The sequence below is a fragment of the Oculina patagonica genome, chromosome 2, assembly GCF_052425735.1.
Source record: "Oculina patagonica isolate OP01 chromosome 2, crgOcupat, whole genome shotgun sequence".
NCBI lineage: Eukaryota > Metazoa > Cnidaria > Anthozoa > Scleractinia > Oculinidae > Oculina > Oculina patagonica.
The window spans coordinates 24,907,072-24,929,805 of NC_135759.1; the positions used below are offsets into that span (position 1 = coordinate 24,907,072).

At 40.7% G+C, this 22,734-nt stretch overlaps 3 protein-coding genes across 3 annotated transcripts in view; all 3 read left to right on the top strand.

Annotated features, from left to right (window-relative positions):
- Positions 1–22,734, top strand: part of LOC144643725 (tachykinin-like peptides receptor 99D) — a 140,252-nt gene that overhangs the window by 33,049 nt on the left and 84,469 nt on the right. The gene's annotated exons all lie outside the window — the stretch shown is intronic.
- On the top strand, positions 130–10,720 carry LOC144643702 (uncharacterized). The gene is made up of 6 exons (XM_078503028.1): positions 130–478; positions 3,295–4,983; positions 5,992–6,151; positions 7,455–7,526; positions 7,719–7,828; positions 8,178–10,720. The coding sequence occupies exons 1-6, from the start codon at positions 324–326 to the stop codon at positions 9,277–9,279; spliced, it is 3,288 nt and encodes a 1,095-aa protein (XP_078359154.1). The 5' UTR covers positions 130–323; the 3' UTR covers positions 9,280–10,720.
- LOC144643714 (divergent protein kinase domain 1A-like) lies at positions 17,853–22,501 on the top strand. The gene is made up of 3 exons (XM_078503049.1): positions 17,853–18,021; positions 19,162–19,314; positions 21,236–22,501. Exons 2-3 carry the CDS (start codon positions 19,201–19,203, stop codon positions 22,451–22,453), a joined length of 1,332 nt encoding a protein of 443 aa, XP_078359175.1. The 5' UTR covers positions 17,853–18,021; positions 19,162–19,200; the 3' UTR covers positions 22,454–22,501.

Here is a 22,734-nt window from a genome sequence, read left to right on the forward strand (position 1 = left end):
CTAAATTTGCATAAGTTTGCGCATGGCTTTTGAGACCTCGATGTGCCTCGCCTTGATCGCTGGCTCAAACTGTCAAATGGAGGCATTTGATTGGTCGAAGGCAATTTTCAGTAAATTCAAACTTCGCGAGGTCGTTCTCGAGTCCTTTCATTTAGCACGGGTTGTTTTTAGAAATTTCTCTCGTGGATTGCAGATATATTTAGTTGATTTCAACAATTAACAAGCAGACTTAGGGATATGATCATTTGAAAAAGTATTTTCTCAAGAAGAAGCCATTCCTAGATCGCTAGATAAGAAAGTGTGGACCACTTGGTGAATTCAAGATGGCCGTCGATTGCAGCTCTAAGGAAGGACTGCCACTTGGGTTTTCTTTGCACCTTCGAGCTGAAGAGGCAATAGCAAAATTTCAGAGGGAAATCGAGGATGACTTTAACTACCTTCATGAGATATTAGCTGAAGCCAAACGGCATTTTGGACGGTAAGATAAATATGTTGATGTTGGGTTTTAATTGACTGTTCAGTGCAGTTGCTCTATTATATAGCGACTTCTTGTCGCTTAAGTTCATCGTAGCGGGTCTCAAAAAATTGTACTAGGCATGCTAGTTAGTTAACTGCAATAATAAAGCTCTTAAATTGAAATGAACTTATATTATTAGTCTCGTAATTATTACGAGATGCATGGAAACACGTGTATAACCGATCAAAACGCCCCTTACAAAACGCTCCCTTTTATACAGCATATGGATTGGAATTCGCGTAGGAAAGAAATTCACGTACGAAAACAACTTTTCCTCGATTAAACGGCGTTTTGGCCCACATTGGTAACTTAACCATGTAGCAGATCACATGAGTTGTGGTTACAAGTGTATTTATAATTAAAGTGATCAATTCAAGTTTCCTGATATCAGAAAGAACAAGGGCCGATTCAACAATGTAGTTATCAAGTGAGCAGGAAATATCTTTTTATACATAATGAACAATACATAAAAAGTTTGCAGTTTAGGCTTGTTTGATAACAAAGTTTTGGTGCGTGTATCTCAGGTTTTTCCATTTTTGTCTTATAACTGCACTTATTGTTTTGATGAGATATCAAGGTTGCAGGAGGTTTCGCACCCAGCTGCACCCAATCAGTTTCGCACCCTCCGAGTTCACATCCACCTTTCAGAATCTGAGAACACAGTACGAACAAGCACACTCCAGTGTGCAAGATAAGATAGTAAGATCCTAGAATATTTTTCGTATCTTATGCCTAGAATATTTTTTCGTATCTTATGCATGAGCACGGTGTGGCTACATAAACAATCAGGATCAATTTCTCTAAAGAATTCTCCTACATGTTATATCCAATCTTCCTCGCGGCTCACTCCAAATTCTTCGCGGCCCCGCGGCCCCCGCGCGCGCCCCCAGCAGCTTGCACCGATCCCGCCAGCTACGCAGGCTAAACTGGTACGTGTTGAACTCTCGGTCCAAAACTTGCCATTATGGTCTGCCAAACTTCAAGTGTTTGTAACTAATCATGCCATGTTTAATACCCAAAAAGATCATGTGTCGGCGTCACATGTTCATGCTGGTAGTCATGTATGATATGTCAGTCCATATATTGGTCAATAGTCCGTCAAGACATATCAGTTGATTATTGGTTGAGTATCAGTCAACTACTGACTGACTGTCAACCAAGATTAGATATCGACTTACCGGTACATGTACATGCACAATAAACAAATAGATTCCATTTTATTGTGCGTCTGTTCAGTTATAGATCACAGATGACGCCAAAATAAATGTAAAGTGGTCCATGAGCCGCTAGGCGAGTGGGTCACTGATGTTCGTACCACATTTTGACATCTTCTGTGATCTCTAACTAAACAGACACACGGCAAAATGGGAGTGAGTATTTGTTTTATACAATAGCACAAGACTTCAGTGTGAGCAATGCCGGCGCTACCAGTGAGCTAAGTTGTTTTTATTTCACGATAAAGTTTTCGTAACCACGAAGCACTGTTAAAACCAATTAAATAAACAGAAAATGGTCAATGAAAAAACCAGGGTTCGCATGTGCCTTAAAAGTCCTTGAATCTCAAAATAAAAATTCAAGGCCTTGAAAGTCCTTGAAATTGGTTTTCAGGCCTTGAAAGTCCTTGATTTTTTCATTGAATGTCAAAAGGCTTCAAGGCATTTAGAAGACCGCCAAAATAAGCAATTTTTTTTTAGTTCTTCAGCAAGCACATCAACCGTTGATTTGGAGTAAATTTCATGAAAAAATGTCCTTGAAATTTCCAAGAAGGTCCTGGAAAGTCCTGGAAAAGTTTTGAATTTTTGGCCTGAAAAAGTGTACTTTCCATTTGGAAAGTTGTTCAAATCTGTAAGCATTAACCTAAGCGTTCAACCTCCATTCATTTGTTTCCTGTGGCAATGTCCAACTGTACAACAATGGTAAACACTTTCATAAAGATTTCGATAATTTCTCGAATAATTCACTGTCTTCTTGAAGCTTGTTTAGCCCGGTTAAATGCTTCGAAAAAAGAATGATGCTTGGCGTATATTTATTTCTCACTGTATATTTGTTATTAAGCTGAACTTGTTTGCTTTGTTGTGGCCCTGCAAGTTTGAAAAACTTTGCTGACAAAGTCTGTGATTTGGACTATGAACTCTGATCACACGTGCAAGTCACACCACGCTGTGACATCTTCTGTGCATCTGTACTCTTGACTAATAGATGACAGGCACCAACCAATCACAATGCGTGCAATAGCTCAGTTATTGTCTAAATTGGACTAGGCTACCTTCATGTAGTAAACATGATTATCTACATGTACACTGTATGTGATTGTGCATGTACATACAATGTAATCTTAATATAAATGTACAGTAAAAACCATTGCCAGTAAAACAAATTGTTTAGTTACTGGGAAAATGTACAGTCTATTCTTTATAGTGGGAATTCATAATACAGTCAACTGCCGCCTTGCGGACAACTTGCTATTACGGACACCTTGTTATATATTACGGACAGGAGTTGAAGTCCTAGCAAATAAGAATTAGTTTACGGAAAATAACTCCTGCTACTACAGACTTTCTCTTTTGCAGACACCAAATTTTCTTCCGGAAGGTGACATTATATTGGGAGTTGACTGTACTGGGGTTCTGTTTCTATTGGTTTGCTATGCTGGAACATCAGGGTTTGTCATAATTATAGGGATTACACTGTACCTATTCTAAAAAAGAGTGGTTTTGAAATTAATGCTTTCTTGAAACATTTTTCTAGACTTACCTTACCTTATATTACCTTGTTAGGCGTGACAGCAATATCCTCCTCCCAAAGACACCATCAATGAAAAGAAAGCGTCATGAGAGTGACGAAGAACAAAGCAGCGATGACACTGCATCCAAAACAGCAAGAGAAGCAAAAGCCCCCAAGACTCAAGGCTGTGCATCACCACTTATGGTGATAAATGAGGATGAGCTTCTGGACTGCAGTGTTGCAAACGAGGCAGGTAAGCAAGAAGAAGCAAAAAGAAAAACAAGGGCAACCACCAAAGGAAATGCACAACCTAAACGACAACAGCCGAAGAGAGGATCACGAAAAAAGAATGTGCCAGATGTTGAAAGTTCAGTTGCAGACCAATCATCAGGTTCTTCCATGGATGAAAAACCAAAGCGAAACACCAGAAACTCAAGGAAGAAGAATGTGGAGTTGGTCAGTTTGATTGAAGAAAAAGAAACAGGCTCGTCTTCAGCTAATGAGAAGGACTTGCCAAAGAGAGCAACAAGAAATGCTAGAAAGAAGCACCTGGAAGAAACTGTGGAAGTTTCCTCTGCAGAAGAATTGCCAGCACAACCTGCGACAAAGAAACGTAAGTCAAGCACAGCTACAAAATTGAAGGATTCTGGAGAAATTACAGCCTCAGTGGTGGTGAAACAAGAACCTGCATCACCTCATGATGAAGTGCCAACCAGAAGAAGCACAAGAAATTCAAGAAAAGAGGAGGAGTTAGCAGTCAGTGGCGAGAAACAGAATGAAAATGAAGCTTGTGTTCCAGAAACTCCCGAAGCTGTTGTCGAGAAGGTGGTGTCACCACAAGCATCTGCCAAAACATGCAAAGCAACCATTAATGTGATCTTACAATCACCAGGTTTTAATATTCCCAAAGCTACTAGAGAAGCGCCAGTAGCAACATCAAGTCCCTGTATTGAGCAAGATCTTGGGCCACACGAAGTCACAGTGGAAGAAAATAATGCATGTCCCGAAGAGCAAACCAACAATGATGTTGTAACTGTAAATTCACCTACACCAATTGTACCTCAGGAATGTGCTGAGAACTGTACAGAAGTGTTATCTGAAGATAAGGAGGAACTTGAAAACAAAGAAGTGGAAAATGTGGCCAATAATGAAACGGACGTTGATGCAGTTGATGGAAATGTTGGCGCATCTAAAGAAGGTGTGGAAAAGGAACATGCAGAAGAAGCTGATACTAGAGTTAAGTCTGGAAGGAGAAGTACACAGAGAAACAGTGGATGGCGAAGGAAAAGCAAAAGATCAAGTCGTTGCTTATCTCCCGTGAACAAACGACTGTCTGTCAACAGGACAGTGACCAAAACAAAAGAACCTGGAAAGAAGAGTATTGTCAAAAGCTCAGTTAAGCTGAAGTTGACGCAGTCCAAACTAATGCCAGAATTGAAGATAGGTAGTGCCGACAAGAGCAGCAATAATCAATCACTAGATGCCAACCTGGATGATGTTAGGGTGCGTCTGTTTGATAACTTAACAAGCGAGAGCAGTGCCTGCAGTGTAAGCCCCACCACATCTAAGGGATCTTCATCCAGCAGCTGCGGCAGTGCTGAGGACAAAGCAGAGGCCCCAGTGGAGATGATTTCAGAAGAACCTGCAGAGGACGATGGTGAAGAAGTGTTTCATGATTGCAGAGAATCAGAGGATGAAGCTGATGATGAGGCAGACAATGCAAAATGTACAGAAGCAAATAGGTATGCATCCAATTATTTTAGAATTTATTAAGGAAATGGAGTCCTTCAATGGCACACATAGTTTTACATCTAGGGCTGCAAAATAACAGTCGGTCATCGGACATTGGCCAACCAAAATTTGCTCATGTCTCACAGAACCCAAGTGTGGTCAGACACGATGTACGGGCAATTTTTTCATCGTAAGTCATTTTACGACAATGATGAATACAAATCTGTCCGACCACACTTTTGTTTTGTCCAACCAAGGTGGTGTCTTGTAGGTCTATGTCCTTTCAAGTGAAAAAAATTATTTGCAGCCCTGTACATCTATGTATAAATTAATTACATGTACACACTGTATGTAACTGCCATGACAGGTTTTAGCAGGTGATTGCATGTTTTAGCAGGTGATTGTGATAGGCATGTACATCGTATTACATTTTTACCTCTCTTTTCCCTCTTTTTTTCTGCAATGTGCACATTTTCCTTCAAATCAAAAGAGATCTCAAAGTGATACTTAACAAAGGTAGAATAATGCCGAAGAGGTGATACCGTAACACATGTAAAGTTTGTAAACCGGAAAGGTGCAAAGATCGCAAGGGTAGAGAAGATTGAGCTGGACTTAAATAAATTGAAGAGAAGCTTCAAAATATAGGCTTTATTTTTTAAGATGAGCCTAACCATTTGGTGCATTGTTCATGTACAGTCAAACATGTATATGTAGGTTTCTACAATAAAAATCACCAAATTGTGGAATGGGCCCAAATTTTCATATCACTGCTCCACCCACTTTATTCTGTTACGTCATCTACTTCTGTCAGTGAGTTCCAAGACACAGCATACAAGCCACTGGAATTTCTGGAATTTGACGACGAAAGCGGCTGGGGCAGCGATATGAAAATTCAAAGAGAAAAAAATCCAAAGTTCAGTGATTTTTGAAGTAGTAACATGCAGAAATCTTCTGACTGCACATTCTTTTGAATTACGTGGATACATCTAATTTATATCGTTTTCATTGGAACCCTACAGTAAACAATCACCAACTGTGGAAGATGCCAGTTCACCAATGGCAGCTGTGCGCACAAGTAAAGGCAGCACTGGAAGTGAGGAGTCAGTAGCTATATCAGGGGAGGTATCCGAGGAACCTACCACACCACCCCCACAAGAAGCTGTGAATCCATCACAAAAGGTAATCTAAATAAGGTTCTTTTTCTCAAGAAGATAAGTACAGTCAACTCTCACTACAATCAACACCTTTGGGACCACAGTTTGAGGGCTGCAAATAATTTTTTTCACTTGAAAGGACATATGTCCTAGTAAGACACCATCTTGGCCAGACAAAACAAAATTGTGGTCGGACAGATTTTTTTTTCATTGTTGCCATAAAATGATTTGCAATCAAAAAAATTTCTGACCATCATGTCCGACAACACTTGGGATTTCGTCAGACATGGGCAAATTTTGGTCTGCAGATGTCTGATGACCGTCTCTTATTTGCAGCCCTGCAGTTTGGTGTCTGCAATAGAGAAAGTCCGTAGTAGCGGGAGTTATTCTCGTAAATCTTATTTGCCGGGACTTCAACTCCTGTCTGTATTAACAGGGTGTCTGTAATAGTTCAAGGTGTCTCCAAGGCGGGAGTATACTGTACTTCTCTGGGTTCATAAATTGCAAAAACATTGCTTTTTAACTTTAAATTAATTTTAATGCACCAATTGAAAATACTTCTGGACCTGTACATACATGTACAATGTAGTCCAGTGTACAAATGGTTAGTGCATCACACTGAACTCTCAGGCTCGTAACCAGGTATATGGGATCAGGGATCACAGCCTTGGGATCGGGATCACAGCCTCGGGATCGGGATCACAGCCTCGGGATCGGGATAACAGCCTCGGGATCCCGGGTCACAAGTCATGGGATCCGGATCAGCCAATCAGATGGGATCAGAATTGGAATCAGGGATCAAATGTTGCCACATTTTGGGGATCAGGAATCAAAATTTATAGCTAAAATTTGGGATCAGCGATGAAAAAATATACCTGGTTACGACCCTGGAACTCTGGATTGTAAGATCCGGGTGTGAACCCTGGCTAGAGTTTCTGTGAAGTTTTCTTTCCTATCTCTAGCCAAGAGAATACAGTTCAATCCTGATAACCTTGAACTGGAACCTTTCACCAACTCAAAACTTTTTCGATTCTCCTTCAGATAATTTTCTTACTAATTTTATCCTTGATAACTACAACGTTCTCCGATTCCCCTTGAAGGATTAAGTCATCACTATCCAAGTAAATGTACATGAAAGTGCGTTCTTTCATGTAGACAATGTTAGCCAGACAACCCGTTAAAAATGCCAAGGGTAGCCTGCAATAGACAAGCATCACACACCCTGCGGGAGGGGGGGGGGGGGGGTAAGAGTAACGGATGTGGTTCAAAATACCCTGTAATGCTTTTAAAACCTGATGTCATAAGATTTTTTTGTCTTTTGTCAACAGGCCAGACCAAATAACATCGCTCTAGTCCATTCCTTTATCAGAAGGAACACACCAAAGAAAGTTGACCCAGAGGTGAGTTGTTATTTAACTTGTCAAGGAATATGTCCACTTTGGGTGCAAAAATTACTAACACTAGTTCATAGTAATATTCCTAAAAAACAGGGAACGAGTGGGAGGGGAGGGAGTGGAAGCAAAACTCCACAGAACACAACCATCTACTTAATACATGCAGTACTTAATATGTTAACTTATTTGATCTTCCAGGAAAAGAAAAAGCAGCTTCGCATCGCATTAAAAGAAAAAGAAGAAAAGGAGAAGGAGCGGCGAGAACAACTCGAGATGCAGAGACAGAGAGAAATCGAGGAGAGGAAAAGGTGTGAAGAATAATGCTAACGTATAGTTAGTCTCACCATAAAACTCTTTGGCATTTTCGTAGCTAAAAATTCTCGCACAACGCGCTTTAACCACTCAGAACAAACAGGCTGTTTTTCGACCAATCAGGAACAAGTACATGTAAATTGTAACATAGCTTTCTCTTTTTTTCCCGCGCTTTTTACCTGGAACCGTTTCCTTGTTTTTGATTCTAGTCGTGATTGGCTCTGACTTTGCGTTATTTGCATTTGTGGTTTGGTTTTATGATAGGCATAAGAAAACTGCTGTAAGATAGCTTTTCGGTCACCAGTTGCCCAGGATTAATATTTTCTATCTCATTTGTTGTTTTAGGCGACGAGAGGAACGCGTCAAAAAGGCAGCGGAGCAGCGAGCGGCGAGATTTCAAGCACTGGAAGAGAAGAAGCGCCAAGCTGAGGACCAGCGACACATCATGGAGGAAAAAGCGAAGAAACTGAAAGAGAAAGAAGAAGAAGATAAAAAGAAACAGCGAAAACAGAAAAGAGCGGAAGTAGAAGCAAGAAAAAAGCAAGAAGAGGCTGCTAGGCTACAGAAGAAACGAGAGCAGGAGGAAGAAGAAAAACGACAGCGAGAAATGCTCCAGAAGAAACAAGAGTTAGAGGAACAGGAGAGGCAGAGAAAAATTGCTGAAGCCAAGCGTCTACAAGAACACAGAGAGAAAGAACTGGAGCGAGAGCGAGAGTTAGAAAAACAAAGGAAGCTGAAGGCGATTGAAGAGAAGGAGAAACGGCTCCGTGAAAAGGAGGAAAAAGAAAGAAAATCGCGAGAGGAAAAGCAGAGAATTGAACGCGAGAGGAAAGCGCAAGAAGACAAAGAGAGGGAGGAGAGGGAGCGGGCGAGAATAGCGCAGCTTATCCGCGAGAAAGAGGAACATGCGCGACGCGAGAGAGAACAGCGAGCCAGAGAAGACAAAGAACGTCAGGACAGAGAGAGAAGATTAAAAGAAGAACGGGAGGCAGCGTTACGCGAAAAGAAGCGACAAGAACAGATGGAAAAGGAAAGACAACGTGTTCTCGAGGAACGAAAACTAGCCGAAGAAAACAAAAAAGTCGAGTCGACTACGACCTGTGACTCGTATGAAATGACGCCACCTCCGGTAAAGATACGAAAGCCGGCCTCACAAGAGAACTATAACATTGCAGACTTGCATAGCGATGATTCAACCGACGACGAAGACAATCCGAGAAAGAAGATTCCATCGTGGGCGCGGCCAGCAGCACTGAAAGCCGCCATTTTTCACCAAGAGTATTCAAACATAGACGTGAACAGTATTTTCGACAGCGTTCCTGCGCCGGATTTGGAAGCAATTTTCACGAAATGCCAAAAGAAGAAGCGGTTCCATCAGCGCACAAGCTCGGCGATTTGGGACTCGCCTCCTTTGAGGCAGCAAGTCAAAAGAGGAACTTACGTCTAGCTAGGAATAATGTTAGAGAGGCAAATGAACATTTTCTCTTTTTCAAATAACCGCGTTAATTTGTACATTGGACAATCAGAAAACAGCAAACGATGACTTCTACATGTGAATGTCTCCTTGGGGAGCAAAATGTTAGATGTAGTGTTTTCTTCCGACGGTCTTTTTAATATTATTATTTCTAGAGTAATGTACTTGCACGGTACATGCACTCAACAGTTGAGCAAAATTTCCAAGCGCCATATTAAATAATTATCGGGAAATTCATTAGAGTGCAGGCGAATAACGAAGGATATTTACCGAGCCCAGAAGTGTCAAGGAAGATAATACTTTGCGATATTCGCCCGCACTGAGTTTCTTGCTTGTTTTTTCTATAGCAAATAAAGAGACATATCTCGAGTTTCACTAGCCAGTCGGAGCGTACGAAAAACGATATTCGCTTCTTATGTATATACCCGCCATGTTATTGTAATATGAGTTGCATTTTACGGAATATACCCAATCATTGTACATATTATCACTTCATGCAGTGTCATTAGTTAAAACATTTTTGATTAGGCAAAATAATAGTTGTGTTTGAAAGAGAGAATACAGCTCAGCGTCTCTGGCTGAAAATGCTAAAACAAGGTTTCGTCATTTTTGTCACCTGTTGTAAGGCCTCCCTTGCCTGCATATCATACTTATTAACATTTCCCGCGTTTTTCTATGGGAAAGACCAATCTAGTCTCCAAGCGTTCTCTTGTTTCGGTGACTGCGTTAATTTTAGGACTGGAGCTCTTCGGTGACGTCACCGCTAATGATGGAGCCCAGGCTCCCCTGAGCCGATAACGCCTAGGAACTAGCCTGAGGAAAACTAGTCAGGGTACGTCTCATGGAAAGCAAAATTAAAAAAACAAGTACCAGTTTTGGTAAATCTTGTTTAGTTCTCGATTTTTTTAGCCAAAAACACTCCTGACCAGCTGTTAAGAAACTTGAGACGAAAACTGCGTGTTCAGACCGGAATTCCTCTTGAACTGTACTTGTTCCCCCGGAAGGCGTAAAGGAAACAGGTTGCTTAGTTCTTTGCCTTTATTTTCGTGCTCCAATAAGTGAATGCTGTACAAGTTATTTGAAGTTTAAAGAGAAGGTTTACATAAAGATAGATAGAAACAAAAACAAGACATAGACAAAACAAGACTCAATTTTGTATGTAAAACAGTAGAATACCGACTTCTCGACCCTCCGTCGAAACTCACGATTTCTCAAACTAATTTTTGTTTTCCTTGGATAGTACCTCTCTGTAAAAAATTGATTTCTCGAAACAATTTTTGTTTCCCCTTGAGGTTCGAAAAATCGGGATTCTACTATAGTTTCTTTTTTATTCAACAATGTTTCTGCAGTGGTACTACCGTAATGAAAATCTTCCGCCGGATTTGATAAGGTTTCATTTGCCGAAAAGATCGCTAGTTATGTAAGCAGATCACCCAACTTGTGTAATAAATGACTGGTAGTTGCTATTGTTTTTACGACAAGTATCTAGACTGTACAAAGTCCCCTAGTCCCCTATTACATGTAAGTATTTTTCCGTAAACGGAATTTTACACCCTCGTCCCTCCCCAGTTTTCCCTCGCGTTCCAGAACCAAGATGGCGGCCCGTCGAACTCAACGATCAATCTCTACAACTTCACGGAAAACTATGGCAGCAAATGGCTAGTGCGCTGGACTCCGAATCGAGCGGCCCGGATTCGAGTCGTAGCCGGGGTCACTGTTTAAACTGTTGCGTTCTCGGTCAAGACACTTTATTCCCACTGTGCCTGTGTATAAATGGGTATCGACGAGGAGGGAGTAGAAATACTCCTGGTGGCTTCATGCTTCAATAACCGGAGATAACACTTGGCTCAAAAGCAGACCCAGCTACTTTATAGAGTGTAAAGTGAGTCCCTTATCTTCCCCTTAACCCTGTCTATTAAACAGTGCTTACCAGTAAAGCGCCCCAAATGTCGACGCTAGGTATTCTCAGCATTTAGGATAATTCCTTACTGAATGCTTTTTACGTGCTTCAGTGTTATGTCTATCCCTAAAAGGTTCAAAAACGTGCTTTGCCCTAAACATCTTTTGGAACAAGATTGTTTAACCTGATAGCTGCCTCTTCAGGGGTCCGGGAATTTGTAAATAGTCTTGTCGTTCGTTACCATTTTCCCATGCTTGTCTGAATTTACCCTAACATTCTAACAGGGCTTCATCTTCTACTGCGCTTATCGCGCCTTCGTCGCTCAAAAGAGCCGACTTGTGGCAGGTCTACTGCGTTTACAGAAAAGGTTTCCATTCGCTGTTTTCACCGTTCCCTACATCGCCCCCAAATTGATGAGCAATCCTGGGATACAGTGACGCAATCGTCCCCAGAGAAATGAAAACATGCATGATTTGTTAATAAAACAAGATGTATTATGGGATCGGAAAAAAGCGAATGCGTTGTGCATGTACATTTGGCATGCACCGCGTTTTAGAGATGCTTTTGTCCCTCAAGGCGAACACGTTCTATACAGGCTTATTTAATACCACCTTTTTGCTACTTAAATTTTTAATAGCCCCAATCAGAACCATTGTCCATCAAAGTGAATTTAACAAGTTCTTTACAGGCAAATTATCATTTTTTTTTTTACTATCTTAATTTTCAATAGCCCAATCAGGACCATTGTCCATCAAAGTGAATAACAACTTCTATATACACCTAATTGCAAAAACGTTGTCATAGAAAAAAAGGAAAAAGAAAAAAGGTAAATAGGAATTAATTAGCGTAGTTAATACGTTTCATAACTGGTAGCATTTACAGAAAACTCACGAGTTTTTATCGGCACACTTTTAGTCCACTTTTTTATGCTGTAACAAGATAAATTGATTTATTCGTATTTAAGGCATTTTGAGGCCATTTGTACAAATAAATTTCATGAATGCGCTTAATTAATTCCTATTATATTTGCCTTTTTCTTTTTTTATGACAACCTTATTGCAATTAGGTGTATACAGACTAATTATCACCTTTTTTCTTTCATAATTTTCAATAGTCCCAAAAAAAGTATTTAATATAAGTTACTCCTGCTCAGTCTGCTCACTCCTGCTAAGTAAACCCAATTGTGCTCTTACTTTCTACTGCATGATATTTTGCGAAAATAGTAATGGACATAAAAAGTTTTATAATATCCGTTTAAATTATACAGTTATGAAGAATTCAGCTTGCAAACAGCTCGGAACAATCGATGCCGGCTCATATGGAGCGATATTAGATCTGGTCTCAGACTTCAAAGATTCGTTCAACACGGATGTTTCTGAAGGAGAAGATAAAGAAGATATTCTTGAGGACGGTGACTCAAAACCAACAAGATCTCCTCCGTGGAAAGCAACTGTAAACCTGATGAAGTTCATGGAAGGAGTCGGTTTCTTAACGTTGCCATTCGCAGTTGCAAAAGGTGGAATTTTAGTGATCGCAGCCCTGATGGCCATGCCCATTATGAACTGGTATACTTCGACGATCCTCGTAGATTGTCTCTACGATATAGATACGGTGCTGGGTAGTGTTAGAAAACGGTCCACTTTACTAGAAATTGGCGATGTTCTGTGGCCTCGTTATGGCGGCGTCTTCGTCGCTGTTATGCAAAACCTTGATCTGGCAAAAATCTCAGTTTCCTACCTCATCTTATGTGGTTCTGTTATGACACTTGCCCTCCCCTCCGTACCCCTGTCACAAGCCTCGTGGACATGTCTGGCAGCAATGGTTGTTTTACCAACAACGTTCTTGAAATCGCTTTCTCGTGTGGCGTGGCTGAGTGCTGTTGGGGTGCTCGCTATAACTTCCACCGCTCTTGCCGTGTTTTGTTATGGAGCACTCAATATCAGTAAATGGGACATCGCCACCATCTTGCATTGCGACCTTGAAGGACTTCTCGTCTCGTTTGGAATAGTCTTCTTGACATACTCGTCTTACGCTATAGTATTATCAGTTGAAGAAAGCATGGCCGAAAGGCACAAGTTTAACAAAACTTTAGGATGTGCTTATTCGATAATGGCGCCTTTCAAAATCTGTTTCGGCATGGTTGGATTTTTGTCGTTTTCTTTCGGTACCGATGATATCGTTGTTAACAACCTTCCTGCAGGCCCCATTCGTACCGGTATAAGCTCTCTTTTTGTGTTTGGCTGTTTATGGTCGTATGCGCTCCCACTACATCCTGTCTTTCGCTACCTGGAAGATTCATCTACGTTTGATTGGATTTCATCCAAATTGCAATTTCAGTCAATTTGCTTCATTGCGCTGCGAGTTACCGTCGTACTCATTACACTCCTATGCGCAGCTTTCGTGCACAACTTTGCGCTGTTTACGTCGTTAATGGGTTTTGTGTTTATGCCTTTTGGTAACTACATATTGCCGTGTCTCACTCATATCAAACTCAGATGGGAGGTGTTAAAACTACACCAGGTTATTCTAAATATCTCTCTGGTAATATTTGGATTACATGTATTGATGATGATATTTGGGGTCACCGTTTCTATCAAGGCACTGGTCGTGGAATCATTCCATCGTTAACATTTTAACTCCCTAGGACGTAAAACAGCGACAAGAATTTGCAAACTCTTAATGAAATTCTAGCCAAACTTAAGGTGGATGGTAACAGTTTCCAGCAGTTTCCATTTTTATCAGTTGATGCTCGTCTCCATGACATAACAAGTTATCGTAGAAACAGTATAACTTGTTGAAAGCGCCCTTTTTATCTTGCTTACAACTGAAAAACGCGCACCGTGACTAGACTCAACTTTTATCATCGAATTGTGATGAGCGTGTTAATTTGCAGCTTTTTATTAAGTCTAAAAAAATTCCGTACCGAGGGTCTTCAGAGCCACCTTAAGAGCTTTCAAAAATTTAAGGAGGCTCTGTCTGAATATAAATGTTGGAAAGTGCTGGATACTTTTGCCAGGCACCTTAATAGTGTCCAATCATCCTGGCATTTCTATCTTCGCGTTTTTAGTCATACTCACTCGAGCTCATCGATTTGTTTCGTTTCCTACAAAATCAAGATATTTTCTGTGTTTATACAGTGGAATCGCGATCTCTCAAACCTAGCTCCACGGGAAACGAGAATTGGCTTGAGAAGAATCGGGAGTAAATTTGCAGTGTAAGACCTAGTGAAGTAAATTCAAGGGAAATGACTACAGAGCAATCACAATCCACAAGTTATACTTTACAATTATTCCACGAGCGCGCGTTGGATATGAGATGGTAGATAACCAACGAGCTCATATCCAACAAGCGCGAGTGGAATAATTGTTTTATTAAAAACGCCCAAAGAATTGCAATATTTGAGCTCCCCAGCTGGGGGGGCTGACTTGTGACTTGAAGTGCGAGGGTGGGGGGGGGGGGCTTAAGAGACACTTCTCTCTTCTCTTAGTAAGTCTTTATTTTTTCGGAAAAAGTGGGGGGGGGGGGGGGGGGGGCTAAAGCCTCCGCAGTCCCTGAGTCTTGGCATATTGATTCAGATTTCAATTTTAGTAATCACATAAATGAAAGAGCTATGTAAAAAGACAAGTTGGGTTCAGGCTATGCGGCTAAGAAAGCTGATAACTACATCTGCCTAACTACAACTATACAAGGGTACTATTCTATATATCTCACGTGACCTACTGTTGCATCATTTGACATCCTTGTAGAGCTTCAGACGGACGTAAACTAGAAAGATTACAAGACTAGTAAGAGCTCTGCGTACCGACTCTGGGTATGATATTTAATAGTAAATCGGACTAGTAAGAGATCTTGCTCAGGTAAGCAAGACTTTCAACCAAAGAACAAAAGACTACAAGATACTGTATATCTATTGTAAATTTTAATTTAAAAATTCTAATGTCCAGGGCTGAGAAAAATCTTTTTACCGTAATATGTCCAAGATCTTTTCAATTTATATGTGAATAGAGATAATAATAAAAGTGTAAGAAATTCATACTTTAGTCTTCTATGCCAGAAAACAGCAAAATATGGGAAACATTTTGTGGTTTCTTGGCCCGTTGCGGTGGTCAAAGTTATCAAAAGAAGAACTTGCTGCTAAGGAAACAAGAACTAACGGAAGCCATTGTAAAAACTGTGGCCAGAAATAATGGCTTTGAATCTACGCCAGATTTGACAGAACATCCCATTTTCTTTGAAGTTTAGTTGCTAATGTCCAATAGCCCAATTTCGATATTTTAAAGTTCAGCCTAAAACAATAGACCTCAGGACGAGGCTCCGGGGACTGAACTATATATATAGAGTTTGTGGGGTTTATTCCCCAGAGCCTCGTAGTGATGTCTATTGTTTTAGGCTGAATTTTAAAATATCGAAATTGTGCTATTCCCTGTATAAGATACGCCTGCAGGGAATCATGGTAGTTGTGTTCAACAAAACATATCCCAGCCTTGGCAACGCTAAAAACAACTACCATGATTCCTTGCCGGTGTGTCTCCTAGGGGGAATTGGGAACTGTCTAGGGGCTGTCTGGCATGGTTATCTTCCGGGCTACCTGCAGCCGTGATCTTATCTCCACCATGCACGCGACTGAAAGAAATTTCCATTTGCGCTAAACGAACCCGCAGAGACAACGTGGCCAAGTTGCGAGGTTCGAACGTCTTCTTAACTTGCGCCGATAAACTTTTAGTTTTTTCCCGATTAAGAGCTGTTCACTGGTATTAACCTGGACACAGGTAAAATCAGTTGTTATTCACTGTTCGTATTTGCATGTTTTTGGTTAAGTTTGTATTCTTCATGATCATCGCTACCGACGTATACGATCGGTCGTATCGTCTCTATTTACTTTACTGTGTTTCTTTTTTGGAAGCCTTTCGATTCCGACAAAATATCTTTACTGTGCGCCTGGGTGTATTTTAATTGAATACTGGCTATTGTAAAAGAACGTTGAATATTTCAGTTTTTTTACCCAGAAAAAAGAAATAACGGCACGGAAGATTGAATATAAAATGAATTCCCTGATTAACCAAAAAAAAGCTAGGCGAAACGATCGTGCTAGAGGGTTGTGCGATTTTTTTTATTAAAATTATAATCAACAAAATTTGAACAAATACACTTGCAACGAACATTGGCGGTGAAAAATTACAAATCTAACCACGTCTCCAACTCTCTGAGCTACATGAAGATCATTTTAAAGTTCAAATAAAGCCTTAAAAATCAGCATATATATGTACAATTTTAAGATGGTGAATATGATAAAAAGCGATAAAAAGATAACTGTTGAAATGACAAGCGATAACCGAACAAAGGATTTCGTGGCAAACGCAAACCTAAAACAATGTGACATCTTAATGCATCTTGAGAACTTTTCACGTGTAGAAAAACTCTTTAATCTCTAAAATCATTTAAATCATTCGTATTCCAAAGTAAACCCATTAACATGTTTTTCAGTGTTCGCTTTCAAATTTGCCCGTTTAGCAGCGCTTAACGAGTAGATTCTCGGATTGATTGTACCGCTTTGCACCAATCAGAATCAAGCTGCAGTTTTGTAATACCAAGCTATAAAACAAATCACCAGATTTGTAAACATTTCTACGTCTACTTCCTCTGTTGTTGGCTCAAAAACCTACAGGTCAGCTGCTCATAATTAACCAAGGCTTTAACCATTACATGAACAAATCCTATGTACAAAGACCGCCTTCACAAGAAACGCCACCTTGCTATACAACTTGGGATAGCTGGATTGAGAGTAGAGGGGTTGGGGTAGGGTGCCTGATGAGAGTGGGCACTGGGCGGTCTACTAGCAAGTCAAAGGACCTGTTTACGTGATTCCAAAATGACTTTCATTCTGGAACGAGTTCATTCCATCTCCATATATTTCTCTGTATCTGTTTGCATGATACCGAGACAAAAGTCAAGTCATTCCGGAATAAGTTCATTCCGGTTTTCATTCCGGAATGAAATCTGGAGTGACATTTCATTCTGGTATTCTTTCCGAGATGACACCGCATACGGGGGCCACAGTTTGAACTCAGAGCGAAAAAACGTCGGTAATAACACTTACTGCTTTGCCCAAAGAATCAGTCCTATGTCAAATTGCTCGTTGAAATTGCAGATATCGCCATGAATGGGTACAATAACATGTTTGCCCGAAACATGCGTTATCTTGTTTTGATCTCGCACGAAAACCTTGCACGTGAAAACACCTTAGGTTGAGCCGGTCGACTCTGTCACCTGAGTGCAGAACGAACTTCATTCCGGAACGAGTTTCGTTCCGGAATGAAAGTCATTCCGAAATCATGTAAACAGGCCCTGACTATGCATTTATGATTTATGAAGTCAGAATCAATCAAGCGTTCATCCCAATCATGAATTCATTTCAACTCCCTCAGTACACGAATGGAAAGGGAAATTAAGCTTAAGATGAAGGGATATGAAAAGAAAATGTCGTTGACCATTTCAATAGCGTGAAACTAGTTTTGGCACGAGGAATAAAATTAAATTTCACTCCTTCTATCGATATGTATGTTAAGTATGTATGTATGTATCGAAGATTCAAACCGATCAAGCGTTCCGCCAAAAGACCTCTTTAGCTACGTATGTAAATTCAGATTATGTGATGTTCCCTAGAGAATTGTTCCTTTGTCTATCTGAAAATTATTTATTTATTTTCACGTGAATTTGGAACAAACGAAGCTCAGGAGGTCGATAATGCTTGATTTCAAGGGACGGCTTAACATATGATATTTGTTCTGCGCCTGACATAGACAAAACTCAACGCGGTACGTATTTTTGTCAATCAATTCAACCAAACACAACCAGAGTCAAGCAAAAGTTATTGCATATTTCTTCCCAAGGTGTAATACGATCTATTATGCATTCAAAGCCGGCGGGACAGTGAGCTTTTGAATTTTATTTCACTTCTTCTTAATCCTAACTCTCCTCTGGGAGAATAAAGCCATACGGTTTTATATCACTAGAGTGCTTAAATGTTTACGCGGGATTCTCGTCCCCAGTTTCCTCTTAGACAGATATACAAGATGGGACATACTGCAGGGAAATGTCGCATCAACATGCAGCAGAGAAAACAGAGAAAGTCAAAACGTACACACAACTAAATATAGCAGGGACGGACAATGTGGCAGCATCATACCCCGCTACATTTTACATGTAAATCATGTGATTTTGTCCCTGCAAAATGTTGCTGCGAAATTTCCTTGCAACACTTCCTTTCGTGTGTCCTTTAAGAGTTTCTCCGAAGACGGTTGGGGACAAAACAATTTCATTACTGGCCTTATAGATTGTAATATTTGTCCGTAATCACGGCCTTTTTGTTTTTAAATGCATTGTTGTTGTGCAACTGAAACAATGACCAAACGGAGTGCCGGATTCTTTTCTATTCGCGATATAAAGGCCCAGGCCAAACCTCGAACTTCACATGAGACGAACTAAACTGAGCGAATTTTAATTATGATTAGTTCGACGTTTGACTCAGTTGGGTTCGTCCGACTGAATGAAGATCGACCAACACGTTCTATCCGTCTGCTTCGCTGCTCTGAATTTGGTTCGACGAATTATGTTCGACGTTTGACCCAATGGTCGAGCTTTACCTGTTTGGGTCGACCATAACTGCAATTTAGTTCGTCTCATGTGAAGTTCGACGTTTGGCCCGGGCCTAAGCGATTATATTTGTTTTGCAAGGTTAGACTGGTATAAACGGACATGAAGAAAGGCTTTGGGGGTGTGCAAAATCTTTCTGCAGAACTGCTTGACTACGATATCACGGCCTGGTCGGCAAAGCGGCTATGCACTGCAATACACATTTCTTGTGCAGGGAGAGATTGTGCCCACGCATTTACATTGCATGACACCCTGCGGCGTTACACTAGCACCTTTATTAAAGCTACTTTCTCTTTCAACAGATGCAGTGTAAAAGTACCTCACTTTATTAATCCACGACCATGGCTGGATGGAAACTGAAGGCCTTCATTATAACAGTTGTTACCTTGTGTATTCTACAAGTATTAGTACAAAGGCATTTTAAGTGTAACATGTCTTCTGTCATTAATCAGCTGGTAAGCACGGCTTTGAGATTCTTATGATTAGATAGTCCGTGGTTTTGCCTCCTTTGGCCTCCTTTTTGTACAAGTATTAGCGTAAGCTCGAGGGAAGTAGTGTAGTAGCTCTCGTAAACTTGTAGTTCTACTGGTACGCTAGTGTAGCAGGTGCTTGCACAGGCTTCCCAAGCTCAAAAGTCGTCTTTTTGATGTGTTTTTAGAGCCCTTCGGGCGGCCGACTCTACATACGTGGTGTATGCGACAGCTTGTGTATATAGAGAAATGTATGGGAAAATCACGGATTCTCAAAAATCGGGTAAATAACTATCTATTTTGAAATAAAGTTTACCTACCTCAAATGTGTCGCTTACTTGTGTCTTGTGCCGAATTTGAAGCCACGACTTCGAATAACTTCGCTAAATGGCGTCGGAATGGCTTCAAATTCGGCACAAGACACAAGTAAGCGACACATTTGAGGTAGGTTAACTTTATTTCAAAATAGATAGTTATTTACCCGATTTTAGAGAATCCGTGATTTTCCCATACATTTCTCTATATACACAAGCTGTCGCATACACCACGTATGTAGAGTCGGCCGCCTGAAGGGCTCTAAAAACACATCAAAAAGACGACTTTTGAGCTTGGGAAGCCTGTGGTGCTTGTATTTGAAAGAGTCTTGAAAGGGGCTAGGGGCATTGTTCCTGTTGTTTGAACTACTGTTGTCTCAAAGGGTAGTGAGCCATTCGTGTGAGACCTTGCGAGACCTGCTATATACCCGACATCTCGAGAGGTACTAAATCTTTGACATATCTCGCTGTTTGAAATCTGTTAATTTCATATGTTAATTAATAACATTCATGGCATGACAGTTTTTACATTAACCAAATTGTCTACTAAAAATCAACAACTTAACAACTGGGCTGCATGCGAGGTCGATGCTTATAAAGCTGTCGTCGCACAGTACTATCTAATGGCCCTTTGCAGCTTGCAGTCACATGGTACAAAGTAACACCTTCCTGGAGGGCTGGGACATCCAAAACAAAGCGACTTCAATCGGTCATGCTTGGCTTTCCTGTTTTAAATGTCCCAGAGTGAGCATGCCCTCCAGCATGGCGGATTTTGTACCATGTGGACGTTCGTTGTAAAGGGCCCATTCTGTAGTCCACGCTTTAAGCCATAAAAAACTGAAAAATAAAATAAAATTAAGTCTACATAAACTGCACAAGGCATTTACATAATGTATTTTACGGCTTTATAATATTTACGGCTTGGCAAGACACACACCTTTTTTCTACTAGACATTTTTTTCAACAGAGTTTCTTTTCTCAGATGATCAGGTTGTTGCTTCCGCTTAAATAAAAGAAGCTAAGCCGAAGCCGAAGACTGGGGCAAACAATTGATCTGTTTTATCATACGACCACTGAGTTTGTTTTCGAAAATTTCACAGTTATTTCTTTTATAAAGCTGTCGTCGCACAGTACTATCTAATGGCCCTTTGCAGCTTGCAGTCACATGGTACAAAGTAACACCTTCCTGGAGGGCAAGCAACGTGCTGGGACATCCAAAACAAAGCGACTTCGACCAGCCATGCTTGGCTTTCCTGTTTTAAATGTCCCAGAGTGAGCATGCCCTCCAGCATGGCGGATTTTGTACCATGTGGACGTTCGTTGTAAACGGCCCATTCTGTAGTCCACGCTTTAAGCCATAAGAAACTTAAAAATAAAATAAAATTAAGTGGTAACTTAAAACGCCTGACAGTTCCCTTCAAAGATCATCTTACATGATAACTAATGAGCGATAGGGACGGGGAAAAATTGGGTGTTAAACTTTGAAGACCGATAGGCACACCAAAGTGCTCATTTTCCTGGCCAAACATATATCTTTTCAGTGCCACTTCCATACAGTAATTAATTTGATCTCATTGTTTTCACTCTTTCAGTGTTCAGCTCACAAGGCAAGTCAATTGTCTGGACCACTTTGTTCCGATCTCTGTGAACAGAACAACATCCATTTTGGGAAGTGTCTCACGACAGTGCCTGACAAGAAGATTTACGACGGAGAATGGCATGGAACGAGTGTTATCCTGAAAGTGAACATGAGTTGGTTTGAGGAGTTTGAAGAAAGCCAGAAAATAACAGATGGTGACGCTGCGTCATCTTATCAGAATGATGTCTCGTCCAGGGTGAATACCTTGTTTGGCAATTGCTCTCAGTGCAACAAACTTACATCTCTTTTGTTGTTACTTGGCGATGGGGACGGTGATGGGTCAGTTACAGCTGCCGAGGCCAGGACATTCATTTCTTTACTACAGCACGTAGAACCCATGATGCTGATGGCCTTAAATGAAAGTAAGCACACCGTGGATTTCTATGGCTATTGTGGCGGATTATACATGGTGGAGAAAGTGCCTTTTGTGGCTTCAGATGTGTTTGGAGACACCTGGGAGTTGGTGGAGCTCGCTTTCCTACCCGAAATACTTGAACCGTTCCAAAAGTTGTTAAATGAAAACGTAGAGGAATTTTTAAATGCTGCTGCTTTTTCTATGCTATACATTAACACCATTTTTAATAATGTTGTTAATATCACAAATTACCCTATATTTCGTACCTTTGCTAAGGTGCACGCTACGAGCACACGCGAAAAATTTGACTTTGCGTATTCACTGCTAGACGCAACATTAGATGTGGCAGTGACTCGTTATGGCTTGACTCAGTCATGTGACGTACACCTGGGAAATTATGGAATCACCAACAAATCAATGGTAAAATTCATTGATCTTGATCTCTTGTACCCTCATGTCTTTATGCGAAGCCTTCTTGAACACACAAAATGTGTGTCCGACCTGGAATGCTTTGTGGGAAGATTCCATTATTGTTGGTCGACCTGTGACACAATGACGGGTACTTGTAAATCTCTGTTAGGGCTCCAGGATTTGCACATGCTCTGTGAGGGTCTTTTCCCAATCATGTTTACACGCCCCAACGTCCTGGATCCAATAGGTTATAACACTACCTGCTTGGACAAAGCCATAAATAAGCTTGCTGCATTTTGCAGCAAGATGCCAGTTGTGTACTCGGCGCGAGAGTTGAGGTATAACATCCTTATTGTAAAAAAGAAACTTCAATCTATTGAACTCAAGTACATAGAAAAGTGTTAGGGTTGAGTGTCTTTGAACAACTTTCTATCATAATGAGGTTTAATGAACTGGAACCTTAATCTCAACGAAATATTTATTAAATGATGAAATAAAGCAGTTTTCCACTGTGTGACAGAATGAGTGTCACGGTACTAAATGATAGTCCTCAAGATCTAGAGCTATTCTTGTCAACCCAGCTGTTCTTCATACCCAGTTGTTATTTAGAACTGTCTACATAAACTGCACAAGGCATTTACATAATGTATTTTACGGCTTCATAATATTTACGGCTTGGCAAGACA